Here is a 26,754-nt window from a genome sequence, read left to right as displayed (position 1 = left end):
GTGGAAGGAGTGAAAGATCGCCTCACCTTCCTCCGGCATTTCAAACGCATACCGGCGGCAAGCATACCGAGTTCTGCACCACCACATCATGTGCTCATTCAAAAGCCGTGTCTCTGGTCGCCGGCCTTTTTTGAACCATCTCACATCTGCAAACCCAGAATTCGACTGCAGAAGATCGACGCAACATTCAGCATCAACTTTAACATGGCCGCACTAGGGCGCCTCGCCAACAAAGTCGCCATCGTCACAGGAGCAGCTTCAGGTATCGGCAGAGCCATTGCGTTCGCATACCACAAAGAAGGGGCTCGGGTGGTTTGTGCCGATATTCGTGAGACGACGAAATATACAGGAAGCCGGGAGGAGGAACGCACCACCCACGAAAGTATCAAGGATATGGGAGGCAAAGCAATTTTCAACCAAGTTGATGTCTGCAAACCTTCATCGGTGGAGAGTCTTGTCAAAGCTGCGGTGGATGAGTTTGGGAGGCTGGATGTCATGGTTAATAATGTGAGCTTCGAAACTTCATCGTCTATTCGATCTACTAATGTTTCGTAACTAGGCCGGCGTCTCTTTAGAGGCACACGCAGGCTTCAAGCCCGTCTGGGAGATCGATCAAGACATTTGGCAAGGCACGCAAGACGTTAACTCGACTGGAGTCTTCCTCGGAATCAAGTATGCCGTGCAGCAAATGCTTAAACAAAATGCACATACATCAGGCGACAGGGGTTGGATCATCAACACCTCATCGATCCTGGGCTATGTAGGAGCAGACCACACCGCTGCATACTGCGCCTCGAAAGGAGCCGTCCTCAACCTCACGAGAGCCGCGGCTCTGGATTGTGCGCCGCACAGGATTCATGTTAATGGTATTGCCCCTGGGTACACCGAGAGTTCGATGACCGGGCCTATTTGGAAGGATGAGAAATTATATGCAAAAGTTGCCGCGAACCATCCTTTCAGGGGGCTTGGGAAACCGGATGATCTGGCCAAGGCGTGCGTTTTCCTTGCCAGTGAGGATGCCCAGTGGGTTACTGGACATACATTACCTGTTGAGGGAGGGTATCTTGCTCGATAGATCTCGACTAAATCTATACATTTGTACATGCGAGAGCTTGTCGCTCAACGACCATCACAAAATCAATCCTTGCCACGGCCACCCTCATTGCGACGGTCGAAGTCGCTCCTCAATTCCTCTAGAGCTGAGATCCTTACTCGACAACCTGGACCCCAGTAGACATGGACATTGGCGAGTACTCAGCTTCCTCCTGAGTCATCTCAAACCCAAAAACCGTCTCGTGAGTCTGGTGGAAATCAAGGCCCGAACGAATCTCCCTAGATAACCATGTCAGCAAACCCAACCAAGCGAAAATACCATCCGACTTACTCATCCGTCGCAAGAACTTCAAGACCAGGAACGCAATCGATCAAAGCAATGATAACGTAAGATCCGATGAAAGCCCACGCAAACCCAATGGCTGCCTCTACGATCTGGACCCACAGCTGCCTGACATTACCGTCGAAGACAACACCACCGGCAACTTCAACACCTCCATACGCGGCGACTTTCTTCTGTGCGAAAATCCCAGTCATGACGGTGGCGAGCAGTCCTCCAACACAGTGGGTAGCGAATGTGTCGCCGTTGTCGACCCATCTCCATCGTCGAGCGAAGTCCGTGAATTTGATCCGCAGAGCCTGGCGACAGACGAGTGCACCCACAACGCCGAACAGGAGCGAGGTGGGAAGATCGATGAAGCCCGCGGCGGGCGTTATCATGACCAGACCAGCGATGGCGCCCATGAAACAGGAGTCGATTGACCACCTGCGATCCTCAGCGAATGTTATCAGCATCCAAGTGATAGCGCCCGCTGAGGCACAGAGGTTCGTAACACACAGAGCCATGACGGATTGGAAGGTGAGACTCAAAGTTGTGCCTGCGTCGAAAGCGAGCCATGAGCCCCAGATGATAACCATGGCGATGATCTGCGAGTAGGAGTTACCAGGGCCGTGGAGAGCGATGTGAGTGGGTGTTCGGGATTTCGCTTTGCGGGAACGGAATAGGGGCCAGGATAAGTAGATGCTCAGGGCGGATGCTGAGGCGCCAGAGCAGACGTGGACGGGGGTGCCTACCCCGAATTAGTCGCCTTGACAGGATACATCACCCTCACCACTTACCTCCAGCGAAGTCAAGAACACCAAGCGTCTCCCCAAGATAACCCCCTCCCCAGACCATGTGCGCCAGAGGACAGTATACGAACGTCGACCACAGCTGCTCAAAAGATCAACACCCTGCCCCAAACACTACTCTAGCCAAGCCAACTTACAAGAATAAAAGGCACCAACGGCATCAACCTCCTACAGAACAAAAAAAAACCATCAGCATCAGGTTCATCCTCATGCCCAACTATCCTCATGCCCAACTCTCCACCCACACATCCCTCCCAAATCCAGCCCTCCGTAAGAAAGAAAACACTACTCACCCCCTCTCCGCAACCCCCCCAACAGCAATCGCACAAACCGTCGCCTCAAAAACCAACTGAAACTCACTAAACAGCACCGCCGGGATCGTGCCAACAGGCTGATCCAGCACACCAATATGAAATGCATTTTTAAGGTCGCCAAAGACTGCACCAGTTTCGCCATACGCTAGAGTGTAGCCGATCAGGAACCACTGGATGGAGCAGACGGTGATGGTGAGGATTGAGGGGAGGAAGGCTGTTAGGCCGTTGCGGCGCCAGGAGTAGCCGGAGTAGGCGATGCCGACCTGCGGGAGTTGGTCAGTGTTGAGAGGGTTTTGGGGGTGGGGTTTGGGGGTGGTGGTTACGGCGGGGATGATGGGCCAGCAGATTACGGTGCAGACGAGCACGAAGAGGGTGTCGGTTCGGTCGCAGGCTTGCCAGCCTGTTGGTGGGCTGCTTGTCGTCGCTGTCATTGTAGAACTATACATCTGAATATAATGCTCAACGAGTTCTCTGGGATTGAGACAACTAGGACAACTTCAGATGAGGTCCCTCCTCGCCAAAGCAAATCCACTCCCTGCCCTCCAGGGCTGTTGATTGATATCGAAACTTAGATAAGACTACCCTTGTCCTTCACAGTTGTGGCCAATCGCAGCGCGGCCGTTGGCGCTAGTCGAGATATTGCCCAGACTGGGCATCGCGTGGAAGGAAAAGTGGGACCTCGAGTGAGTGAAGTGTTCGACGTCGCTTCGAGGAGGATATCTCAATAGTGCTGAAGAGATGCTTGATGTCCTCAGCGTCTCGATTGGAAGGTCTTTCGAAAATCGATGGAGGCAACAGACAATGTTCCGCCGTGGAGTTCCACATCCCACATCTCACCACTCCAGATCGTACTTGACGATTCCATGGAACCTACAACAGAACACCTTCCACCGTCCCCAAACCCATTTGAAATCACAATCCCATCCTCAAGCCATCGCAACACCTTTTGTCAGCTCAAAATGCCCAAAACCAGCCCTCTGAAAACAAACACGGCGCCTCGCAACCATGATAAGTAATCCGCCCCAGCCCTGTACGCGGAGCCTCGACATGCGAAGCCCGACTGACGCACGGTATCCATACTGTCAATGGCGTTGTATGGAGACGATGATTAGAGTGGTGTTGGTAATGTCGTTCATGGTGGTTGTTGGTTTAAAGGGGCTGTGTAGCAGCAGGTCCTTGAGATTGTTGTCCGCATCGATCCAGCAACGCGCAGCACAACTTTTCCAACAGACCGAAACCCTCACCAAGACCCATCAACCCCCTAGGAAGCCTTTTCCAAAATGCAGCCTCCACTCCCCTCCTTCACCGCCGAGTGGCACAACACAAGCTACGCATCCATCTCCCCGTCTAGGCCCGAACTCTCCGTCGCCGGCAAAACCATCGTCATCACCGGCGGCGGCAACGGCATCGGCGCCCGCATGGTGCGCTCCTTCGCCGAAGCAGGCGCTGCCCGTATCGCCATCACCGCTCGCCGCGAGCAGAACCTGAAGGACGTCAAAGCCAAGACTGAGGCCGCATTTCCCAAGACCAAAGTCGACTACTACGTCGGGGACGTCGTCAATGAGGCGGACGTCAAAGCCGCCACGGCCGGGGTCGGCAAGTGGGATGTGCTGGTTTTGAACGCCGGGTATCTCTCCAAGCGGGAGGCGATCGCGAAGGCGGATTTCGGGGAGTGGTGGCGCGGGTTCGAGGTGAATCTCAAGGGGACGTTTTTGGTTCTGCAGGCGTTCACGCCGACGGCGAAGGAGGGTGCGGCGGTGATTGGGATGTCGAGTGGTGTGGTTACTTTCTCGTCGGAGATGGCGCAGACGGCGTCGTCGTATGCGGCGAGCAAGATTGCGCTGAATAAGGTCATGGAGGTGTTTGCGGCGGAGCATCCGCAGTTGAATGTTAAGGTGTTTCATCCGGGGGTGAGTTTGGACAGATCTTATGTGTGATCGGAGATTTGCTCACATCTTTTGCAGGTTATCGAGACTGAAATGTTGGCAAAGTCGGAGCTTTCAGGTCTGCCTATCGACGATAGTAAGCACAGTAACCCGGAGCCTTGAAACAGCCAAACTGATCGTATCATCACAGTCTCCCTACCCGCCGACTTCGCCGTGTGGTTCGCAAGCAAAGAAGCAGACTTCATAAAGGGACGCTTCGTCAGCTGGTCAGTATACTGAATCCTCACCCTGTAAGTCTCTTCTATCGAAAAGCTGACCTCGAAACAAAGCAACTGGGACGTGGACGAATTGAAGAAGAAAGCCGCTCAGTTTGAACAGAATCCATTGCTGCTGACATCAAACATCCTTGGCTGGTACCCTGGTCAGATTTGAGATGACATAGATGAAGCAGGATGGCTCACGAGCAGCTCTAAACGGCGCAGCCTTTTGCTCTAGTCTAATTTGATCATGAGAACTACAACTAGCCTTTGTCAGCAGCCTTCTTCTTTCCTCACAGCAGACGGAGGACGCTCACTTCGCCAAATCTCAATGCTGCCCCTGAATCCTTATTCCTCCCTTGTTGGAAACGGACCTTCTCTTCTGAGAGACAGAAGTAGTTGACTCTCGAGCTATAACCGTGGAAAGGAGGTTCAACTGGAGCTTCGTGACGCCTCGATGTCCATGTGAGCTTGCGGAAACGTCCTACGATCTGGACAGTTGGTGCAAGTATGCTCGATGCAGGACCGCCTTTCGAATGTCGTTTAACAGCTCATGTATTAGCAGTGTCCTTCTGGCGACAAAATGGCCAACAGATGCACTAAACCTGTGGCATCTCATCGCTCCAGACAGTGTCCCGGCGACCACTGATCTCTTTCTTCAAATCTTGCACAGGGTAGTCGACGGTGTATTGCGTGACACTCTCGTACCAGAGCAGCACACTGCAGATGAGAAATGCCCAGGATCCTGCAGCACGAGGTCAGTCATGCACTACTCATACCTCATCGAAACACGACTTACCCCACAAGCAGTGGATGGTGGCTTGATACTGAGCCCAATCGGCTCTGTTGAAGCCAAAGCAGGGCACCAGTATGAAACCAACACTGCCAATGAGTTTCCATAGACCGATGTGCCATCCAAGGTTGTTCCACGCAGGCTTGTTCCATTTCTTCTGACACTCAAACATGGCGAGCAGCGCCGAGAGGATGAAGCCACAGCAAGCCACCAGTTTTGGAGTCCAATAGACTGCGTCCACCAGAGGTCTCGAGAGTTGATCGTAGAGCTTGGGCAGTGCGGTAATCCCCGAGACGAGGAAGACGAAAGAGCTCAACAGCTGGATTATCGACGACCAGAATGCCACTTCGTAGATGTAGTGCTCCCTCAGCTCTTTCAAAGTCGGCAGTCGGACCGATGGCGCCCAACTCTTCAGCTCCCGCTGCTTGTGCCCCTGACCGCTTTTCGTCTCCGGCGTGACACGATAGACTGTTGTCCCAGTGTTTTCGTCCCACTGCTGGTCGACGGCCCATCCGAACTCGGCATCTCGATTGTCCTTGACGGTCTCCATCATCAGGAGAATGCTGCCGAGCACGAAGACGCAGGATCCTATGAATGCTGTGATTCCACATCCGTATGCACTCAAGCTAGGGGGTGCATTCTTGTCCATGGGCATGTAGGCGAAGAAGGAGCTGAGGACCCAAATGACACTTCCGAATGTGAAGACGATGGCGATATGCCAGCTGATGTTGTTGTAGGGGAATGTCGTGAACATATTGGAGACGGCTGTGACTGAGTTAGTTTGGATTGTTGGGTGCAGGGCGGATGTACCACGAACCTTTCAGCGTGCCTTTCCATGTTCCAGTCGCTGGCGGGAGCTCGAACTTACTGCTGCTCTCCTCGCCGCTCCTCACCACCAGCGCATGTCTGCCGAAAGTCAGTCATCATCACAGCATGTCGAAAGGGATTTGAGGCGAGCTCACCGGCCTTTGCGGAGGTCTCGAGTGGACCACTCATACTCAGCGTTGGCTGGCAGAGCATTCTCGTCTGTTACATCGAAGTCGTCCCAGCCGATCAAGTCGGGGACTTGGGCGAAGCGAGCATGCGTTGGGTTGAACCATCTGAAGGCACCGCCCGTGCTGCCTTCGATGAGGTGGACCTTGGGATCGTGGCTAAAAGGCCGCCACGAGGAGTTGAAGTTGGCGTTTCGCTGGTACATGATGACAACCCGCTCCTCTGGGTTGCTGTGATCTGATTGCTTCTCTGCTTCTGCTGCTTGGGTAGCGGTGTCTCCCGATTTTCCTGCCATGGTCAATGTTGGTACTGGGGAAGGAGGAGATGACGAGAAGAGTCGAGCGGTATGTATTCGGCCGCATGATGCGCAAGAGGTTCATTTGCATAAGTGAGAGCTCATTATGATTGGAGAAAGGGCTGGGTTTGGTGGCAGCAACTGGAAGCTACCAGTCTGCTGGGTGAGCACGACCAAGGAGCAGGCAAGATTGTTGAAAGAGCGCCGCGTAAGCCAGTGTCTTCTCTGCCCCGTCGCTGCCGACAGCAAGTCGCCATGATGCCGAAGCCGAAGCCAACGAGGCTCGGTATTCATTCGACTGGCGATGTTGTCGCCATTGTGTCGCTCGTTGGGTCATCTTGCGAGACGGTCTGAGGAGCGTCTGTCATGAACTTACACAATTTCAGGAGGAGGGTGTCCAGAGGCGAAATGGCGTTAAGTGCGGAGTCAGGCGAATTTGGTGGACTGCCACAGGGCGATACAGTTCTTTGTTGGAGAGAGCTACGTGCCAAGCCATACGCCCAAGGTTGAAATTGAGGCCAGCAAACGGAGGGCAATGATGACGACAGGCCGCTCTTTCTCCATTTGTACCACGACGGCCCCGCCCGCGACAAGGATAAGAATGCTCTTCACATGGATGTTGTCTTCTCCCATGTCAACAGCACAGCATCTCTCTCCTCCATTCACCCTTTTTGACGGCTTGAATGGCTCATGGCGTCGGGTGAAAAGGCGTCTCTTCGGGATCGAGCGAAAGCCTGGACGGCTTCGTTGTACCGCATGACAACGTCGATGGGCCATCTCAATCCGCCCAACTGTGATGGAAAGAGGCGTGATATTGGATGTGGCGATGAGATGGTGTAGGAGGAGAGACTTTCACTCATCGCGGTTGTTCCCCTTGGCGGCCGGATTCCGCGAAGGAGCGCCTTCACATGCCAGCCAATCAGAAGGGCTGACATCCTCGTACGACTGACGCTTAATGCGAACAGATCTATTGCGAATCACGCAAGTTGACCATCTGATAAGAATGTTGAGTCCGGATACCACTTCTTCAATATGAACTCCATTCTCTCCCGTTCTCACCGGCAGCATTGTCTTCGACCATGGCAGACAGGAAACAACAAGCAGTCCCTCACGCCGAAATGGCAACGGAGGCCATTGACTTGACTTCAGAAGAGATTGAGATGAACGTTAGGTCGGCCGAAGTCACCGACCGGAAATTAGATGACCCCTTCCTTGTCACTTTTGAGGAACTCTACGATCCTGACAAGCAAGTCTACAACAACTTTTGTTCATAGATGAGTGGACTAACATCGTTGCTCCAGTCCCAAAGATTGGTCTACGGCCAAGAAGTGGACTGTGACCGACGTCCTCTCCGCAACTGGCTTCAACCGCATCATGGTCAGCACCATCATGGCCCCAGCAATCAACACCATAGCCAAGGAGCTCCACATGAGTAGTGCCGAGTCCGTCATGGCCCTCTCCATCTACCTCCTCGCCACGGCTTTCGGTCCACTGTTCATCGGACCATTGAGTGAGGTCTATGGAAGGAAGCCCATCCTACACTTCTCGAACATCTGGTTCTTGATCTGGAACATCGTCTGCGGGTTTGCCAACACCAAGGGCACACTCATCGCCGCACGCTTCCTGGCTGGTTTTGGGGCTTCGGCAATTTATGCTCTTGCAGGAGGTGTGCTGGGAGATGTCTGGCGACCTGAACAGCGAGGCAAGTCCTTGGGCATCTACCTGCTTATCCCCTTACTGGGAGCGGCTGTCGGTCCGATCATTGGAGGTTTCATGGCTGAGCGTACGACATGGCGCTGGATGTTCTGGTCCACTTCAGCCTTCCAAGGAGTCATGATCGTTGCGTCCTACCTAGCATTCTACGAGACATATCCTCAGCTCATCCTTCGCCGCCGCGCAGCGAAGAAGCGGAGCGAGACTGGCGACAATCGATATTATACCGCCGCCGAGAAGCTTGACGGTGAGCGATCTGTGATCCGGATCGTTGGACGAAGTCTTTCCCGGCCAATGCGACTCCTCGGTTTCCACCCCATCGTTCAGGCCGTCGCTTGCTTGAGCGGGTTCTACTACGGCGTCACCTACATTGTCCTAGCCACCTTCTCTGATCTCTGGGTGACCAAGTACCACCAACGAATCGACATCAGCGGACTCCACTACATCGCATGTGCACTAGGAGAAATCTCAGGCTCGCAGATAGGAGGTCCACTCATGGACCGCGTCTTCGCGAAGCTGAAGAAGAAAGCAAATGGAGAGGTCGTGCCGGAGTATCACCTCCCCATGATGGTGCCCGCAGCTCTGATCACACCAATAGGCCTGCTCATGTACGGATGGTCGGCACAAGCTCACGTACACTGGATTGTAGTCGACATCGGGGTCTTCGTCACGACGTTTGGGATGCAGATAGGGGGGCAACCTCTGCAGGCGTACATCATCGACTCTTACCCAGACCATGCGAGCTCGGCGACCGCGGCCAGCCAGTTCATCAGGAGTCTGACGGCTTTTGCGTTTCCGCTCTTCGCTCCTTATATGTATCGCTCGCTTGGATATGGCTGGGGCAACACAACCATTGCTCTAGTTGCTCTTGCCATCAGCATCCCAGCTCCTCTGTTGCTGTGGCGGTATGGAGCCCGGTTGAGGGCAAAAGCAGAGGAGAGCTATTGATTGATGCATGCACATTGAAATCAGGAAACAGACTGCTCGAGGTCTTTGTGGCTTTCAGAGTCGCATATGCGGTTTAAGATTTGAGCTGCTAGTTCAGTTCCCAGACAGGCTGAGCTGGAAGGACGTCGAGACACGAGCGAAGAGGACGAGTGCCCTTGAACAGCTCACCGTTTGACTGTCAAAGTTGACCCGTCAGATGGGATGTCGTCTAATCACGCCAATAGCTGTTCTCCGGCATAACGACGGGGTTTGGATCACCTCGTAAAAGTCGTATATAAACTCAGCTCATCCCGGTCACAACGAGGAACCACGATGTATGGGGTGCTCCACAGCCAGATAGATTACATGTGAGTCTCCAGCTTCAAACTTCAATACTAAGGACCTGGCACATTCTCGTCATTATTCAACATTCGATTGCCCTCAGCTTTTCCTGCCACTCAAACTTCACCAACCCAAGTCCACAGCCGTTGATCGTTGGAGCTATCATGAACAACAATAGAGAAGACCACGACGATGCTCCAAAAGAAAAGCAAGCGCAAATCGTCCAGACAGATCAACCCACGACCTTAACACAAGACGACCAAACCGACCGCCCCAGCGCCCTCGCCCTCTCCTTCATCATCCTCTCCGTCAACCTCAGCATCTTCCTCGTACACCACCCCCAACACACCCCACAACCCCCAACCCCATCAGACTAACCAACACCACAGACCTGCCTCGATCTCACCATCCTCGCCACCGCCATCCCCCACATCACCTCCTCCTTCCACTCCCTCCCCTCCGCCGGCTGGTACGGCAGCGCCTACTTCGCCACCATCGCCGCCTTCCAAGCCACCTGGGGCAAATGCTACAAACACTTCGGGCTGAAAGGGACGTTCATCGCCGCGATCGCCTTCTTCGAGCTCGGGTCCCTGATTTGCGGGGTCGCGCCGAATAGCGCGGCGCTGATCGTCGGGAGGGCGGTGGCGGGCCTGGGGGGAGAGGGTGTGGGCGCGGGGGCGTTTACGGTTTTGGCGTTTGCGGCGGGGCCGGGGAGGTTGCCTGTGCTTGTCGGGGTTATGGGTGCGACGTATGCGGTGGGGAGTGTGCTTGGGCCGTTGTTGGGGGGTGTTTTCACGGATCATGTTAGTTGGCGGTGGTGTTGTGAGTTTGCGTGTCTTGCCCTTGAGAGTTTGATGCTCTTTCTGACTTTTGAATTGTCTATGTCAATCTCCCGATCGGAGGCGTGGTGGTCTTGATCATCGTCTTCTTCTTCAAGGCCCCTGCGGTGGCCAAGCCCCAGAAAAGTCCGCTCGAGAGAAGCTCCTGCAACTTGATCTTGCGGGATCAATGTTGATCCTAGCCGCTATGATCTGCCTGCTGCTGGGCCTTCAATGGGGCGGCCTGACGAAGTCTTGGAACTCCGCAGAGGTCATCGGAACACTCGTCGGCTTCGTAGTCATTCTTCTGGTCTTCACAGCCAACGAGATCTGGATGGGCGAGCGCGCATTGCTTATCCCACGGCTCCTCCGACAGAAGACCTTCGGGCTGGCGTCGGCGTACATTCTCTTCAACGGAGCTGGCTTCTACATTCTGGTCTACTATCTCCCGTACTATTTCCAATCCGTGCATGGCGTCTCCGCGGCACAGTCAGGGTTTGGGAATCTTCCCTACATCATCAGCACCGCGGTATGCTCGTTGATATCTGGCGCCATCGTCTCTCTCACTGGCCACTACGTCGGACTTCAAGTCTTCGGGTCTTCCCTAGTCATGATCGGCGCCGGCTTGATCTACACTCTCGACCTTCACAGCCCGAGTGGGAAGTGGATCGGATACCAGATCCTCGCGGGCTCAGGGGCGGGCCTATCCACTCAGATCCCCATCATCGTCGGCCAGACGACCGCGAAGAGCGAGGACGTTGCGAGTGTCACTGCGGTTATTCTGTTTTTCCAAACCATCACAGGAGCTGTCTTCGTCTCTACGGCGCAGTCTATCTTCGTCAATGGTCTCATCGAAGCGGTAAAGCACAACGCACCAGACGTCATTCCCCAATCCGTTGTGGCGGTCGGTGCTGCTGAGCTGAACGAAGTATTTACTCCTGACCAGCTTCCTGGGATCTTGAGGAGCTACATGACAGGTCTCAAGGACGCCAATCTGTTCGCCATCACCTTAGCTGGAGTCGCTGTGATCTTGGCCGTGGTGACCGCCGTGTGGGATCCGCGGAATTTGAAAGAAGAAAGAGAAAAGAAAAATGCCGAAAATGGTGATGCAACACCCATGCCGGGTGTAAGTGCATTGTGATAACCTCTCGCCAAATACCATCTCAAAACACTCAATACTTCACAAGCCTCTGATCCCGCCCCAGCCACCGATTCAGCCGATACGCAATCGCAACACACGCCATTGACAAGATGACAACATTCCCCGCAACAATAACAATGAAGAACAACAAATTCGATCCAATCCAGCCAAACATCCGGTTGTCCCAGTTATGCCACGTTTCGCCACCAGAGTATGTGAAGAAGACGGGCTCCGCAGCTCCAGGTCTCCCATCGGTCAGGATACGAACAGGCTCCGGCCGGTCGTCTACCTTCTCTCGAAAGTACTTGTTCCAGATCTCCGTCTCGTACCACTGGCCCGTGGCGTAGCTGATGGTGATGTACGGCAGCGGATAGTTCCAAGCGTACGAAATCAGAGAGTCGGTCATTAAGATCCAGTACGGGTGTTCTGGCTCGCCGGCCAGGATGTCGTTGCTCAAAGCCCCGTGGCCACCATCAACGACCCATGCTGGGTAGTACCGCAGAGGTTCTAAGGAGGCCTTGCAGCCGTTGTCGGCGTCCATGTAAACGCCTCCATAGTGACGAAGGAGGAAATATCGAAGACTGTCGATCCGTTGGATGGGGAATTTGAAGTCGTCGTACGTCGACAAGAACCAGGGGTATTGCTTCTCGACGAACTCCCGCGAGGTCTTGGTCGTCCATAACTACATCCACAGTCAGAAACAACCCCTCAACCACGAGCAGACTGGTCGAACCTACCCAACTCTCCCAACCCGGATTCACCTCAACACACGACCTCCGATTCTCATCCCAAATCTCAGGAAGCGCCTCATTCCCCGGATCCCTCCAATTGTGAAAAATCCGATGAACAATCCTAGGCACAAACGCCGTCTCCCGCCCAAAAGGCTGCCGAGACTCGTACGCCTCCAAGACCTCGTCCTGCGTCACCACACGCCCCGCATGTTCGCCGAAGATGTGCACGAAGGACACGATTCGTGAAATGAGATATAAAGCAGCAAGCACGCCAGCGGTCGTCGCTAGCCAGAAGCGAAGGCCGCGTTTTACTTGCATGCTCGAGATGGAAGAGAAGAAGAAGCAGCCGCCATTGTCGTTCAAAAAGAACACAAAGACCCCATTGAAGAGGTCACAACGTCGAGAAATCTCGCCGCCTAAACGCTACGGCTAGTCACCTACTGTAAGTAAGCACGACATTCGCGTCTCGCGAAACGAGCGCACGGCCTTTTTGGTGTAACATGCCACTGCCTCATGCCAGCCTCCCAGCTCATCTCGTATTGTTGCCGCAGAATGCTGTAGTTAATGATGGATGATAGTCGCGTGACGCAGCCGCAAATGAGCGAGCAGAGTTTTTCGTCGAAATAGGAGGTCGATGACGTTTTTGGGTGGTTGCGCTGTACGAAGGCGGTGGCCTAACTGGGGAACTTCGTGGACGGGCGGGCTGTGTTGGCGGCTTTGGGCTGAACGAAGTCGATCGCGAGAGGTTCGGGAGTTTTTGTCGTGCTAGTTTTGGAAATGGCGAGGATGTCATATGGAAGCACATGGGTGGACGGTAAATGTAAGCTGTGGGTTTGGCGTGGCGACTTCGGGTGATCTTTGTATTTTTTGCTTACCTCCATTGCATAGGCGTCTGGGATTTTCTAGTTCATTGCCCGTCTTCGAAACATAAGATCTTGCTCTATAGTGTATATCGAAACCCCGGAACGCCTTCAATAACAATCTTGCCTTTCGCCTGCTGCTTATTCTTCACAAACATATACACACTCGTCGTCGCAACACTAACAATCGTGAGAGCCGCCGCAGTGAAGCACGTATAAAGACCAGGTCGATAGCTGGGAGCATCCTGATGTCGAAAGGCGAGCGATCCAACGACGCCACCAACGCCACCCATAGCGACGATAGTGGCAGACGTAAACGCCCTCCGCCATTGGCCGACGACGTTGTTGGCTTGATATGTCATCGACGCACATACGTTTGAGTTCGACCCGGCGGTGATTAGATATGCGCCGACGTAGCGGCCGTAGGGTTCGCGCACGTAGCCTAGAACTGCCACGCCGATGATCTCCAGGATGCAGTTGAAGACGATGATGTGCCCCCGGATGTTGAATTTGTCGGAGATCCAGGCTTCGACCATGCCGAGTAGGAAGCTGAAGGCGTAGCACTGTATCGTGTATTAGTCAGGAAGTTAGTATGTATGGCTATCGTGCTTACTGGAGCAGTCAGACATTGAGCTTGAACGACTGAGAAGCCGAGCGACTCCCGCAAGATGATGGGCAGGAAGTATGAAACGGAGTACGTCACAACCGCAGATCTGAAGAGCACATCAACAAAGACTCAGGGGCTCGCGAAGGAACTATCAACTCACAAGCCAAAATTCGCAGCAAAGAACCAAACTTTCCAATCCTTCGCCTGGGCCAGATACGTCCAGATATGAAAAGGCGTGACATGAGCGTCCGCTCGATCCCGCTCGACTCGATCGATCATGATCTGGATCTCATCTTCCTTCAGGAAGAATTTGGTCTTTGTGGCGTCTTCGGGGAAGTCGACGAGGAAGATGTATCCGAGGATGGCGATGATGATCGTGATGATGCCTTCCCAGATGAAGATCCAGGACCTGTGAAAGTAAGAGTCGTCAGTAGATAGTAGGTCGTGGATTAGATTTAGACTGACCAGCCAGCATGGCCTTGGATTCCATCCATTTGCTGCAGGCCGTAGGCCAGGACGCCACCGAAACCACCGACGCTGTTTCCCACGAGATAGAAGAAGGCGTTGCGTTTGGCGACCTCTCGTCTGATGTACCACATCTGGACCAAGAACAGGGCAGACGGGAAGAAACACGATTCGAATGTGCCCAGTAGGATTCGGAGCCCGATCAGAGTCGTCCTAAGATGTGTGAGTACAGCCTGATGTCTTCAAGATGTAATATTTGCGTACCAGTTCTTCGCCAGTCCAAATCCAATGACGACCAGCCCAAAGGCGAGAGTGATGCCAGCCAGGAATGGACGAGGACCGAGCTTCCTTGCGAGGACAGTCGCCACCGGATTAAAGAGGACGTAGAAAGGGAAAAAGACGAGGACGATAATCGAGTATCTGTTTCCGACAAGATTGAGATCGTCGTCGAGGCCGGCAATCACACTCAAACGACATCAGCTTAGGCCTCGTAGCAAAATAGTAGAAGTTCTTACGCATTCGGCAGATTAGTCCTGTCAATCTGGTTCACGATGTACCTGGAGAAGAATATCCGTCACCGAGATCTAAGTTCGAAATAGCATGAACTCACATCAGCGCCAGAATAGCGCTCAGCCTGAGGTCGACTTTCCGCTTGATCTTCTTGACTCTGGGATCCTCCCATTGTTCAGCGTCGAGCTCGACTTCCGCTTGCTTCTCGACCTGTGCGGCCTGCGTGGGATCTTTCGAATACTCCATGAGGGACGGCAAGAGAAACAAGAGACGCAGAGCAAAGAACAAGGAGGAGAAGCTAGACCCAAAACAAGAGGAAGAGAGGCCCTTCTATAAGTCCCCATACCCAAAGGATCCGCCCCTTCCACGCGGGAATACCTTAAACGCGGTGGCAGCCCAACCGACCATTCAAACTGACTCGCCTGCGGCTATTCTCCACGTGCAAATACCACGTTGCCGACATCTCAGTGGCGGTTTGCAACGACGTGAACCTGGGACTGTTGCATAGAAGGCGGTGGCGCCAAGTCGATGGATTCGTCGATCGTTTCCAGGACCTCGGGCAAGCGAGTCTTGGAAGGCGGAGTCGAGAGGAGTGGATGCTCGTTGCTGGTGTTTGGGAGGCGATACCGCCGCTGTCGCTTTGGTTCTTTCGGTAGGTGCTTGAGGCCAAGCATGAGTAAGTCTGAGTCGGGTATAGTGGTTGATGCAGGTTGTGATGCACCACAGGGAGCTGCTCGGGATCTGCGGTTGAAGATTCAAGTTCGTCATGGGTTCTAGACGCGAGCACAAAGATCAGGCCATGTTGCTAGGTGCAGTCTATAACATCAGTGATTTGGCCTGATTGAGATTCGCTGTTGATGCTTGACGTGTGAGGTATCTACTGTAAGGTGGTAAACAAAAGGCACTCTGCTGTTCAGCCATACTAGTGACCAAAGGTCTGCTGTGTCACCTTTGGCGAGTTCTTGTTCTCTCGCTGCCACTGCTTGGAGAACCTGACTCCAAAGCCATGCTGGAAAACCTCTCGAATGCCCTCAAGTGGCATGCCCTTAACATCCGGATAGCAGAAGACAATGAAGACCCAGCCCACGAAGCAAATACCACAGTAGAACCCGAAAGCCCCTGATGGAGTGATACCTTTCATCATGCTCAGGAATGTCGAGGAGATGATGATGTTCGTAGACCAGCAGCTGACCGTATTGAGCATCGTTCCGAGAGCTCTCACCTCCAGTGGAATGAGCTCGGTCCCGATCCAAGCGATGGTTGCGACTCCTGAGGAGTAGAAGCCGACGTAGGCGATGATGGTGACCAGGACAAGAATACCAGCCCACCCGGCTGAATCAGTCTCGAGCTTCAGCGTGTTGAGGTCAATCGGGATGTAGTGGAACGAGACTGCGGCAATGAGCATGCAAATCGACATGCCAAGCACAGTCACTGTAAGCAATCGACGACGACCGAATCTGTCGACCAAGAAGAGGTTGACCAGCGAGAAGAGGAAGTTCGTCCCTGAGACAACGATTGCAACTGCAGTTGCATTCTCAAACCCGACAATGGCGAAGAGCGTGGCGCTGTAGTACATGAGGGTGTTGAAGCCACCGAGTTGAGAGATGGCCATGACAACGCAGGCGACCAGCACTGCCCTTCCGCTCGCGGGGGTATTGAAGATTCGCTTGAATGATACCCAGAGTGACTCTTGGGAGAGGCTGGACGTCGCTTCCACGATCGAAATCTCGATGGATCGAATCTTAGCCAGACGCTGCTCGGGCGTGGAGGTTGGGTAGAGGCGAAGGAGCACAGTCTCAGCCTGTGCAACATTTCCATGGGCGACAAGCTGACGTGGAGACTCTGGGCACCAGAGAAGCATGATTGCGAGGGCAATCGCTGGGAAGGCTCCAATGCCTACTGTCCCTCTCCAGCCTTCGCCGGGAACGTGTGCCAGGCCTGCGCCAATTGCAGAAGCAACGAGTTGGCCAAAGGTGACGCTCATGTTGTTGAAGGCGATCATGCGGCCTCTGAGAACTTTGTCAGTATCGCCAAACTCAAGGGCGAATGTTGCGTCTTACCTGAATTTGGCAGGAGCCAGCTCGCCGATATAGAGTGGAACGATCATGGCTGCCGAACCGACACCCAGTCCAACGACGAATCGGCCAACCGCGAACTGAGACACGTGGAATGATGCTGTCTGGAGGACGGTGCCGATAACGAAGACCAGGCAAGCCGCCCAGATTGGCCACTTGCGTCCATAGCGATCCGCCCCCAGGCCTGCAAAGACCGCACCCACCAAGGCGCCACCACTCGTGAGGGATGTGACAAGCTCTTGTTCGCTGGAGGAAAGTTCGTGGCCGAGGGAAGTGCCAATGCTGATCAGCACGGAACTGATGTAGCCAGTGTCGTAGCCTGGTGGAAGAATGAGTCTCTTGATATCTTCAAGCTCTAAGAACAGTCATACCAAAGAGGAAGCCTCCTAGTGATACAGTCAGGGTGATGAGCCACGCAGCCGTCGATGCTGCGGTAGCCTCGATTGATGACAAGGCTGTGACATCGCTGGGCACACCGGCCTTCAAGTCGGCGTCTTCAATGTGCTCTTCGGCAGCCCAGGTTTGTTTCTGCTTCTCATCCCAGTCGGCCATAGCGATGTTGCTGACGGAACTTGGTGATAGTGGCGGCGAGGGCGTGGCAATGAGGAAGGGGTATGAGTGTCGAGGGGCTGGCAGGGAGATGGTTGTGAGTTCAGCGGTCCTGGAGGCTGTATTTAACTTCCATCTGGTGAGGCACACTCCTCAATGTCGGCGCTCGGCAAGCCGCCGTCATGGAGAGCACATAGGAAAGCATGGCAGTGCATGGCGGGCGGGTATACTTCCTCGTGAGATCCCCACAAGTCAACAATACGCCGTCATCAGCCACACGCGATCCCCACGGGACAACCCCAGGTTTACGTATGTGGGCGCTGGTGCCGTCGAAAGCTGGACTTTGGTTGGATGGAGATCCGTTTCAATCGACTTGCATTGCAATCTGTGTCCGGCGGCAAGCCGTCAATTGCCGGTTACACTGCGAGGGGAAACAGCGAAGCACCTGCCCTTTTGGCCTGCAAATAGTCACTATATACGAAGATATGCTGATGGGAGAAGTCGTTCGGCATGTTTGCCCACATTGACATGAAAAGTGGTCCGGACTGCCGAGGAAGTGTCGGGAATGGTTGCCAATATTTTCGATTGCGGCTCGGAAGATTTTGCCCTAGTCAGGACTCGCACGCTGTGGGCAAAAGATCCCGCGACATGCCACTGGAACAGCGCTCGAACTGACGGCAACATACTCTTGACTCTTGCCTGCGGCAGGGGAGAGGCGTTGTTATATACCTCGCCTTGGCCATCGCAGTTCTTTGCGGAGGATCAGGCCATCGGGTGGAGCTTCGGACACAGATCAAGTTGTTGAGCTAGGTAGCCACCGAAAAGTTCGAAAATGGTGACGGACGATGGGGAAGAGGAACGACGGTAGAAGCTGGACGTGTTGACGCGATATCTTCATTTTCACGCTATGCTGTATCTGCACGCTTTACCTTACATAAGCATTATCAACAAGATAAGACACAACTCCTCCTCGTTTTGTCTCGATCCTTCTCTTCTACCTTCACCACTGCTTTGCAGAAATCGATACTTCGTTGCTCTGTTCCTCCTGACGGCCTACGCCAGCAAAGCCAAGTGCTACAATGTGCGGCACAGTTCCTGACCGGACGTACTTGATGAGCTCCACCTGCTTTCTGCGAGCTGAGTGAGTACCGACGCTTTGTCCGGCGAAAGAGTCAAGCGCGAAGAGTAGGAGACCAGTCGTTTTCGTTTGTACATCGACTGTTATATTAGATGTCGGGCTTGTTTGCTGAACGACAAGGCTGCGGCGTCACCATGTACGTGGTCTTTGATGCGAAGTCTGAGGCCGAAACGGAACAGACGCAAGAACAAGATCGAAGGCCGTCATGAATCGTATCGGTCTCGGTCGTCCATCCGACTGCCACGGCAAGTTAGCAATCAACATGCCTGGACGCACGTCTCTCGCTCGAAAGCTGGAGAAATCCAAACCCATGTCGAGCCGATACATCACCTTCGAAATGACGCCAGTCGACGTCATTCGAAGCGTTCAGAATTCATCAAAGTCTCGTATACCATCTGCTCTTAAAGCTCAATCTATCTCTCAATCTGCAGTGCAACATCAAGATAACCCACAAATCTCAAACTACGTCAGCAACAATGTCTTCCCTCATCGACAAAGCGAAGAGCGCCCTCTCGGGCCACAAGAAGCCAAAGGTCTTGTTCGTCCTGACCTCCCACGACAAGATGGGCAACACGGGCAATCCTACCGGATGGTACCTGCCGGAGTTCGCTCATCCTTACTACAAGCTCGAAGGCAAGGCAGATATTACCATCGCATCTCCCAAGGGAGGGGAAGCCCCATTGGATCCTAGCTCTGTGGAGATGTTCAAGGAGGATGCCGAATCGACCAAGTTCCTCAAGGAGAAGGAGAGCCTATGGAAGAACACTGAGAAGCTCTCCAACTTTTTGAGCAAAGCCGACGAGTTTGATGCAGTGTTCTACGTTGGTGGTCACGGACGTAAGTCACCATCGTTGTTGTCCAAAGATGAATTGCTAACCATCTCACCAGCCATGTTTGATCTCGCCACCGATCCTGAATCTCAAAAGATCATTAGCGATTTCTACGAGAAGGGCAAAGTGGTTTCCGCCGTCTGCCATGGTCCGGCAGCTCTTGCCAACGTCAAGCTGAGCGATGGATCGTATCTCGTCAGCGGCCAAGAAGTCACTGGCTTCACAAACACCGAAGAGGACCAAGTCGGCCTCAGCAGCGCCATGCCTTTCCTGCTGGAGACCAAGCTGCAGGAGAATGGAGGAAAGTTCGTAAAGGCGGAGCCATGGGCTGCCAAGGTCGTCGCCAGTGGCAAGGGCAACAAGTTGATCACTGGTCAAAACCCGGCGAGTGCAGGACCGATTGGAGAGGCTATCTTGAAGGCGATCTAAGTGTTTGGCTGGGGCAAGGAACAAAGAGATGGCAAACGTGTCTCAAAAATTGTCGGCTGACATTGCCTTGTAAATAGAGTACGATCAATACCCATGACTATGATGACGACTTCACTTCACAATTTCCAGCATGAACTGTTCCACTCCTGGCTGACAATCTTCTCACATTACGTCTACGAGCTGCCGAGGGGCCCCATGACAAAGCATTGAGGAGACACGAGTCACAATGAGAAGGATTGAAAGGTGATCGCACAGGAGTGCGTATTGCGGTTGCGACTGCCAGCCGGCCGAACTTGCTCATGACATCCAGGTCACACACCCTTACTCAAGACATGCATTGCTGACTTCCCTCACTGTCCTCGAAGGGTGAATTCCTTTCAAAGGGCATTGGAAAATCACACGCCACGCAGAATCTTCTGGCACTCCTTCTTGGTGAGCTTCTCGATGGGCACAGCGGCATTGGGAACATTGTTGACTTTGATCGCATAGGCATCGCCGATCATCTTTCCCTAAAAAACCAGACTGTGAGTAGATGCTTCTCTATCAAGGCGGCCAATACTTACGCATTGCAACGGCACCGAAACCATGCTCTGCCACCTGAGATGCTGCCACGCCTCATCCATGGAACGAGTGTTCTCAGGACCACTTCCACGCGTTACACTCTGAACATCCAGGCCTTTGCGTGCCCAGTCAATTGCCAAGTTCGCCATAGACATGATGATCATAGTGCCGTGGTTGTCGTAGATTTCGCCCATCTGCGACATCACATGGCGGGCAGCGTCTTTGTACGCTTCGGCGACACGCTCTCAGGACAAGCCCTCTGCTTCTAGAAACCTAGCAACCAGGAACGAGTACGCGGCCTTCTGCTGAGCGCTCAACGGCTTCTGGAGCGGGAATTGCTGCATACCTCGCAGCATCCTTGGATCCTCTGCTTGTTTCGGGCTGAGCGTTCCCAGGAAATCGATAAAGCGAAAGTCGACAGGCTGCATGTCGTCGAGATTGGACGTCATCACGTTGAGGATCTGCCGTCTAGAGTCACTCAGTGCTTGTTTCCGGGGCGGAAGGCGGCACGCTGAACAGTCGCATTCGAAGCCATAGTACACTCGAGTACAGATCTGGCGATGCTTCTTGATCATCTTGGTGAAAGTGAGGTTGTATGTGATGAAGACCTCTTCTCCTTTGGCAATAGGCTTCACGGCTAGAACATCCACTCCATTGTCTTGCTCCATAACTTCAGCGTTGGCGACACAGGAGTGGTTGATCAAGGAGACGTCGAGGTAGAGGCGACCCACGCCTTTCGAACCGAAAGCGTTGGCCTTGTAGATGCGAAAAGTGCGTGAGGGATATGGACGACTTCCCTCGTGAAGTGCCATGAAGCGATCTTGATCGGCCTTGCTCAGCAGACCAAACGCCTTGTCTACGTCTGTCTCGTCAATGGATGGCGGATCCTTGTTGATCTTGATGGCGACGGGATCCTTTATGATCGTGGCACCGGGATCGATGGCCTTGGAGGCGAAGACACCTTTGCCCTTGCCTGGCGAGTCCTTGATCGTGTATGATGGCTTCATGGTTTTTGGCGCCATTCTTCACTTTTGTCGATTCAAGACACCTCCGTGTCACAATAGTGTATGAGCAAGACCATAAGAACAAGATTGAACAGGCGAGAAATGGCAGAGCAAACGATATCAAACGCTACTCCATGCAGAGGCCCCTCAACAGCATGTGGGCCTTACATGGGAGCATGCACGTATGCGTGCGCCATGTCGCTTGTGTCACTACAACCCGGTATACAGCGCTCAACTGTCTGGAAGTCTGGAACGCAGGACCACAAAGGATAAAGATTACTGCGCCAATGACCACACACAGCAAACCATGCGTTTAACGAGACAAGACAAAGACTGTTCCTTGTCCTTTCTGCAGCCAATATCGTGACCTACTAGACAAACCATGCCCAAAAAACATTCGAGTTGAGACGCAAGAGACACGACACTGGACTCTAGGCCATTTTTTCTCCTCGAACAATCCATTACAAGCGGGACTCTCACGTTTCAACAACGTGATGGTGCATTCTCTTTTCCGTGGTCAGTGGTGGCCTTTGCTCCCCTTTACTTTCTACTTTGCGTACTTACAATGCTATTGTATACTCCCAACAAAGCCCCTATACACAGCCTGGCAAGAGAGTGGCCTCGATAGTCACTCGCTCTGGACGGGAAAGGCGAAGTGAATGGCATTGCGGTCATAATGCTATGTGTTATGCATCGCTGCGTCTCCAAGATGCGGCGTATATCTAGCCCGTTGGACTTGGATCAGAAGTCTCTTTCCTTTGCCAAACCAGAATGAACGACCGACCGATACGACTACCTCACCACCAACAGACCGCTTCACCACATCTCAACGAGATCCAGCACCAGCAAGCACACTACGCATACCAACACTGCCATGGAGTCCACCAACTTCCCAGACACGGCAAGCCGAGTTGCCTACCCACTACCGAAATTCACCATGGATGAGCTCTACGAACCCACCATGGTGACGATCAAGGTCAACGACTCTGAATCTGAGGACAATCATTACTACGAGCGTGTCTTCACCGTCCAGCGTGAACTGATCAGCCGCCACTCCGACTACTTTCGGGGTGCCTTCGAGGGTCAGTTCGCAGAGGGTCTCAGCAAGACGACTACGATCACTGATTTCCATCCCAACACCTTCCAGACCTTCATGGACTTCGTGTTCAACAACGAGGTCTCGCAAAACGGCGACGACCCTACCGAGTGGGGCTGGGAGTACCTTTTCTCGTGCTACATCTTTGGGGATAAATACGACTCTCGAGGCTTCCGCAACCGTGTATTCGAGGTGATTCAGACGAAGCTCTTGGTGAGGCGACCCCGAACCTATCACTTTCCCCCAGGCAAGGACTTGACGCATCTGTGGGAGAACACGTCGGCGACTGACTCACTTCGCAAACTTCTGATAGACGCGTACATCACCGAGTACGATCTTCTTTCAGACAGCGAGAAGCAGCTCCGCATCCTCGAGTCGTTCCCACCGGATTTGGTCAATCAATGTCTAATTGCCGCGCTGCGATTCTCCTCTCGGAACGAGTGTGTGCACTGCCGACGTGGTGGGGATGGACTGCCTTGTACCAGCACCACGCACACGGGATTGGAGACTACTGATCTCGCCAAGGGGCGTTGGTGCCAACATCACCAGCACAACAGTGACGAGGAGAAGCAGATCTGTCTGTGGCGTCGGGATGCGCTTCATTGGAAGTTCGTGGAGCCTGTAGAAGATGAAGGCTCGTCACACATGAGTTGAAAGTGATGAGGTATCGACTTGGAGTTGGAAAATGCACCCCAGATTGTTTCTGTGCCGAGTGAGAAAAACAAAGTGCAGATTGATCTGGGCAGATTGGGACTTGGGAGGCTGGCTTGAACGCGTACACATAGATTGGAATAGAACAACAGCATGTACATGTAACAATAACGGAAGCACAACTCTTGAATTCAAAACAACTCGCTCTATAGTCTTCAATCTCACTCTCAGTTCTTCGTTCGATAGTCCGGTCACATGTGTCCGTGGTATCACTTGATACAATGATTCCGTCTACAACCATCCCGACTTAACCACGCACCCCGGCCCACGCACCAAGACGCAGACAACAAGACAAGGCACGTTTGTTCTTTGTGCAGCCTTAGTAATGCTACTGATTTCGAGACAAGAGTCAACGTCACATTGAAAAAGGGGCCCCTGAAGACAAAGCCACGACCCCTGAATCGTTCTTGACTCACAGTACGAATGAACGAGACGTCAGTCTTGTCTAGGCATGGCCCGCTTCGATGAAGATGGAGAAAACGAACCTTCGCCTCCTTGTGCCTTATTCCTCTTCTCATTCTTCCATACAATTTCTTGCAGTATATATTCAGCACAATGTCATTGTCGATGCCGCGCTGCGGTGTAACTACAATGATTAAGTGCATTGACTCTCGCTTCAAAAAGGCCCACACACAACAACACAACAACACCATTATACTGAAGTGTTATTTATTATGCGCCGAGAGTGAGGATCTCCTTAAATAGGCCTTCTGAACTGGCATGCGACCTTTTCTTTCCTCATACCAGCCCGAGAACACAAAACCCGATCGAAAACTACAGATAGCCTCAGAACAAATACACACGCCCAGCAACAAAACCCCAAGACAAACCATCCTCGACAGCATCCGATAATCCAAGGCCATGTCTCTCTACAACATCGAGGACCCAGAGGAGATCATGGGCCGCATTGCTCATCCTCTTCCAAAGTTCGACATGGAGGAGTTGTACAACCCGACTATGGTCACCATCACGGTCAACAACGAGGACGCTAAGATGAGCTCTCCGTGGCAAGAGAGAGACTTCACGGTTCCAAGAGAACTCATCTGCCGATACTCCGACTACTTCCGGGGAGCGTTCGAGGGAGGCTTTGCTGAGACTGCAGAGAAGGCCACGATGATCACCGACGTCTCGCCAGAGATTTTCGAGATCTTCATGTACTTCCTGTACCACAATGAGGTCGCAGGCGCCGACGACGAAGAGGAGCCTGCTACTTGGGCCTGGTCGTTCTTGTTCTGGTGCTACGTTTTCGGCGACCAATACGATTCGAAGGGGTTCCGTGCTCGCATCTTCGAAGTGATTCAGATCAAGATGAGACAGCCAGCCTCGTACAACTTTCCTAATGGCAAGGATCTGGAAGTGGTGATGAACAACCTCCCTTCGTCAGATTCGCTTCGCAAATTCCTCGTTGCCGCTCTGTTGACGGAGTACGACGTCTTTGACGGTGATGATGACGAGGTGTCATATGCTCCTGAGATGCCAGCGAATTTTCTCGCGGAGTCCATCGTCCTGTCCAGACGCCTCAATTCTCGCCTGATATGCCGCCATTGCGGACCTCACGGTGACTTTGGACAGTGCCACGACAAGGCGCACAGTGCCCTCGAGTCAAGAATCGGAGGTCTGCAAGACAGACAATGGTGTCAGTATCATAAGCATGACACCGACCTTGAGCGCCGAGTCTGCGAGTGCCGTCGAGACACCTTCGCTTGGAAGTTCAAGGAGCCAAAGACGCCGACTTCCTTGCCAATGTCTTAGTCGCCTTCTGGATGAACAATGAGCTAATAACACAATAGCACTGACAATTCCAACCTCCCACGACTCCAACTCAGCAAACCAACTGCATTGAGTCAACTCCTACACAGAGGCCAGGATATGAGCTGCATGATCGAGTGACAGAGAGAGGGCACCCAGACTGTTTTGGTGCCAAGGGAAGGGGGTTACAGATTGCACACTGGGAGGGATTGGGAAGGCCGGTTTGAATGCGTTCCATCAAATTCTGAGGACAACAACACCACATGTACATGTAGAATAGGCAGGACAAACAATTAGGTACGGAACAACTCACTCTCCAATTCTCATGAATCTCATCTCAGTCTCAATATTTTTCGATCGATCGTCAAGAGCTTCCATTCAATAGAAACGACGGCAGCAGCATCAAAGTCGATTTCGAGTGGACGATCAAGACTCGTTTAGTTAAACCGAAGCTCACACACGATCGTAGACCAGAATCGGACATATTTCCCAACTTGCTCATCCCTGTCATCAATGCATGTAGTGCAATGCAGCCCTCCCTCGCTCCATCCTTTGCCCGCGAATTGGACAGGTCTCGCGAGGCAGGTCCATCCAGACCCAAACAGCTGAAGCGAAAATCTTCAACATCACACAACCCCTCAACAACAAATACCAAAATGACAACAACATCCTGAATACCAGCAACCACACCTAGCAATGATAGCAACCATCCACCCCAGCGTCGCCAAAAATGCAAGCCCTCTTCGGCGGCCCCTCCTCCTCTCAACCCTCGACCCAAGAACCCGAACCTAAAGGCCCACTGGCCAAACACCTGGAGCAAATAATAAAAAACTGCGAACAAGCCGTCAACGCACGAGACTTCTCGCTCCCATCCCCAAAAACCTGGGACCACTTCTCCGCATCCGACCTCAAAGCCTCCTGGTCGCACTCGGCGATCGTCTCGAACGCCTTCAACCACGTGCAAGGGCGGAATGAGTTTCTCGAGACGTATAAGCATTTGACGGAGAAGTGGCCGGAGTATCATGTACAGCTGACGGAGCTGGATACGCATGTGAGGCAGAAGGGCACAAGGGCGGATGTTTATGCTAATGCGGAGGTGAGGGGGGCGCCGCCGGGCGTGGTGAGGACGAGTGTGTTTGTGACGGAGTTTGCGTTTGATGAGGAAGAGAGGCGGTGGGTTGCTATTCGGATGCAGGGGATGAGTGGGATTGAATCGAGTGGGCAGGATTGAGAGGGTTGATGGTTGATGATTGAAGGAATTGCAAAAAGAAAATCGATAAGAGTGGCGATGTTCCCGGGAATTGATCCTGGGACTTCGAGCAGCAAAATGAACAGCAAAAGAGAAGTGTCCCGAGGGACCATGGAACATCCACCAGTTTCAGTTTGTGATTGGAGCTACTTCTCTGGACGTTATGTTTTTGGTTGAGACTATGAAGGTAGCCCGAATCTAGCTGCGGTGTCAAGAAAGAGGATGGTGGCGAGCAAGGCCCGGGCGTCGCCGACGAGGCAGCGAGTAGTTGAACGAATGAACGATTGAAATGGATGTGTTTCTACGAGTTTTTTAATTGCAATCATTTCCAAGCACCTGCTATAGACTTACAGTACACAATTAGTCGCATCCTCCGTACAAACCACCAGTTCTAACTCCAACTCGATCAACCCCTTCGTCACAGTGCGGCCTCATCCTTCGGGTTCCATAGAGGTTGACTACGCCAGGAGGTCTTCCAGTCTTTTCCTTCGTCCATAATGCCAGGCCACAGCCTGTTCAATATGGGG

The 26,754-nt window shown here is 53.0% G+C and overlaps 15 protein-coding genes across 15 annotated transcripts; 8 read left to right on the top strand and 7 right to left on the bottom strand.

Annotated features, from left to right (window-relative positions):
- Nucleotides 1–204: 204 nt before the first annotated feature.
- M409DRAFT_60017 (uncharacterized protein) lies at nt 205–1,075 on the top strand (the record flags this gene model as incomplete). Its single annotated transcript, XM_033814349.1, has 2 exons — nt 205–507; nt 560–1,075. 2 exons carry the CDS (start codon nt 205–207, stop codon nt 1,073–1,075), a joined length of 819 nt encoding a protein of 272 aa, XP_033661204.1.
- A 133-nt stretch (nt 1,076–1,208) lies between these two features.
- Nucleotides 1,209–2,929, bottom strand: M409DRAFT_70491 (uncharacterized protein; the record flags this gene model as incomplete). The annotated part of the gene is made up of 6 exons (XM_033818758.1): nt 1,209–1,332; nt 1,385–2,123; nt 2,173–2,266; nt 2,322–2,352; nt 2,478–2,761; nt 2,822–2,929. 6 exons carry the CDS (start codon nt 2,927–2,929, stop codon nt 1,209–1,211), a joined length of 1,380 nt encoding a protein of 459 aa, XP_033661203.1.
- An 849-nt stretch (nt 2,930–3,778) lies between these two features.
- On the top strand, nt 3,779–4,816 carry M409DRAFT_29167 (uncharacterized protein; the record flags this gene model as incomplete). The annotated part of the gene is made up of 4 exons (XM_033809341.1): nt 3,779–4,408; nt 4,463–4,520; nt 4,575–4,650; nt 4,714–4,816. 4 exons carry the CDS (start codon nt 3,779–3,781, stop codon nt 4,814–4,816), a joined length of 867 nt encoding a protein of 288 aa, XP_033661202.1.
- Nucleotides 4,817–5,192: 376 nt separating this feature from the next.
- Nucleotides 5,193–6,632, bottom strand: M409DRAFT_70490 (uncharacterized protein; the record flags this gene model as incomplete). Its single annotated transcript, XM_033818757.1, has 5 exons — nt 5,193–5,210; nt 5,313–5,386; nt 5,441–6,199; nt 6,252–6,340; nt 6,397–6,632. The coding sequence occupies 5 exons, from the start codon at nt 6,630–6,632 to the stop codon at nt 5,193–5,195; spliced, it is 1,176 nt and encodes a 391-aa protein (XP_033661201.1).
- Nucleotides 6,633–7,882: 1,250 nt separating this feature from the next.
- M409DRAFT_70489 (uncharacterized protein) lies at nt 7,883–9,383 on the top strand (the record flags this gene model as incomplete). The annotated part of the gene is made up of 2 exons (XM_033818756.1): nt 7,883–7,968; nt 8,024–9,383. The coding sequence occupies 2 exons, from the start codon at nt 7,883–7,885 to the stop codon at nt 9,381–9,383; spliced, it is 1,446 nt and encodes a 481-aa protein (XP_033661200.1).
- A 485-nt stretch (nt 9,384–9,868) lies between these two features.
- M409DRAFT_70488 (uncharacterized protein) lies at nt 9,869–11,663 on the top strand (the record flags this gene model as incomplete). The annotated part of the gene is made up of 3 exons (XM_033818755.1): nt 9,869–10,033; nt 10,094–10,507; nt 10,671–11,663. The coding sequence occupies 3 exons, from the start codon at nt 9,869–9,871 to the stop codon at nt 11,661–11,663; spliced, it is 1,572 nt and encodes a 523-aa protein (XP_033661199.1).
- A 31-nt stretch (nt 11,664–11,694) lies between these two features.
- On the bottom strand, nt 11,695–12,712 carry M409DRAFT_37757 (glycosyltransferase family 32 protein; the record flags this gene model as incomplete). The annotated part of the gene is made up of 2 exons (XM_033810791.1): nt 11,695–12,345; nt 12,401–12,712. The coding sequence occupies 2 exons, from the start codon at nt 12,710–12,712 to the stop codon at nt 11,695–11,697; spliced, it is 963 nt and encodes a 320-aa protein (XP_033661198.1).
- A 622-nt stretch (nt 12,713–13,334) lies between these two features.
- Nucleotides 13,335–15,082, bottom strand: M409DRAFT_70487 (uncharacterized protein; the record flags this gene model as incomplete). The annotated part of the gene is made up of 7 exons (XM_033818754.1): nt 13,335–13,817; nt 13,868–13,967; nt 14,022–14,270; nt 14,327–14,539; nt 14,591–14,791; nt 14,842–14,883; nt 14,937–15,082. 7 exons carry the CDS (start codon nt 15,080–15,082, stop codon nt 13,335–13,337), a joined length of 1,434 nt encoding a protein of 477 aa, XP_033661197.1.
- A 676-nt stretch (nt 15,083–15,758) lies between these two features.
- Nucleotides 15,759–17,463, bottom strand: M409DRAFT_29161 (uncharacterized protein; the record flags this gene model as incomplete). Its single annotated transcript, XM_033809340.1, has 3 exons — nt 15,759–16,845; nt 16,897–17,230; nt 17,283–17,463. 3 exons carry the CDS (start codon nt 17,461–17,463, stop codon nt 15,759–15,761), a joined length of 1,602 nt encoding a protein of 533 aa, XP_033661196.1.
- A 1,611-nt stretch (nt 17,464–19,074) lies between these two features.
- On the top strand, nt 19,075–19,857 carry M409DRAFT_60010 (uncharacterized protein; the record flags this gene model as incomplete). Its single annotated transcript, XM_033814348.1, has 2 exons — nt 19,075–19,435; nt 19,487–19,857. The coding sequence occupies 2 exons, from the start codon at nt 19,075–19,077 to the stop codon at nt 19,855–19,857; spliced, it is 732 nt and encodes a 243-aa protein (XP_033661195.1).
- A 395-nt stretch (nt 19,858–20,252) lies between these two features.
- On the bottom strand, nt 20,253–20,612 carry M409DRAFT_29159 (uncharacterized protein; the record flags this gene model as incomplete). Its single annotated transcript, XM_033809339.1, has 2 exons — nt 20,253–20,366; nt 20,421–20,612. The coding sequence occupies 2 exons, from the start codon at nt 20,610–20,612 to the stop codon at nt 20,253–20,255; spliced, it is 306 nt and encodes a 101-aa protein (XP_033661194.1).
- A 51-nt stretch (nt 20,613–20,663) lies between these two features.
- M409DRAFT_29158 (uncharacterized protein) lies at nt 20,664–21,425 on the bottom strand (the record flags this gene model as incomplete). The annotated part of the gene is made up of 1 exon (XM_033809338.1): nt 20,664–21,425. One exon carries the CDS (start codon nt 21,423–21,425, stop codon nt 20,664–20,666), a length of 762 nt encoding a protein of 253 aa, XP_033661193.1.
- An 871-nt stretch (nt 21,426–22,296) lies between these two features.
- M409DRAFT_60008 (uncharacterized protein) lies at nt 22,297–23,172 on the top strand (the record flags this gene model as incomplete). The annotated part of the gene is made up of 1 exon (XM_033814347.1): nt 22,297–23,172. One exon carries the CDS (start codon nt 22,297–22,299, stop codon nt 23,170–23,172), a length of 876 nt encoding a protein of 291 aa, XP_033661192.1.
- A 918-nt stretch (nt 23,173–24,090) lies between these two features.
- On the top strand, nt 24,091–24,981 carry M409DRAFT_60007 (uncharacterized protein; the record flags this gene model as incomplete). The annotated part of the gene is made up of 1 exon (XM_033814346.1): nt 24,091–24,981. One exon carries the CDS (start codon nt 24,091–24,093, stop codon nt 24,979–24,981), a length of 891 nt encoding a protein of 296 aa, XP_033661191.1.
- Nucleotides 24,982–25,708: 727 nt separating this feature from the next.
- M409DRAFT_29155 (uncharacterized protein) lies at nt 25,709–26,209 on the top strand (the record flags this gene model as incomplete). Its single annotated transcript, XM_033809337.1, has 1 exon — nt 25,709–26,209. One exon carries the CDS (start codon nt 25,709–25,711, stop codon nt 26,207–26,209), a length of 501 nt encoding a protein of 166 aa, XP_033661190.1.
- Nucleotides 26,210–26,754: the final 545 nt, after the last annotated feature.

The sequence above is a fragment of the Zasmidium cellare genome (assembly GCF_010093935.1).
Source record: "Zasmidium cellare ATCC 36951 unplaced genomic scaffold M409scaffold_49, whole genome shotgun sequence".
In the NCBI taxonomy this organism is placed as follows: domain Eukaryota; kingdom Fungi; phylum Ascomycota; class Dothideomycetes; order Mycosphaerellales; family Mycosphaerellaceae; genus Zasmidium; species Zasmidium cellare.
Note: the sequence above shows the minus strand (reverse complement) of the source record. Positions and strands in the feature narration are given on the sequence as shown.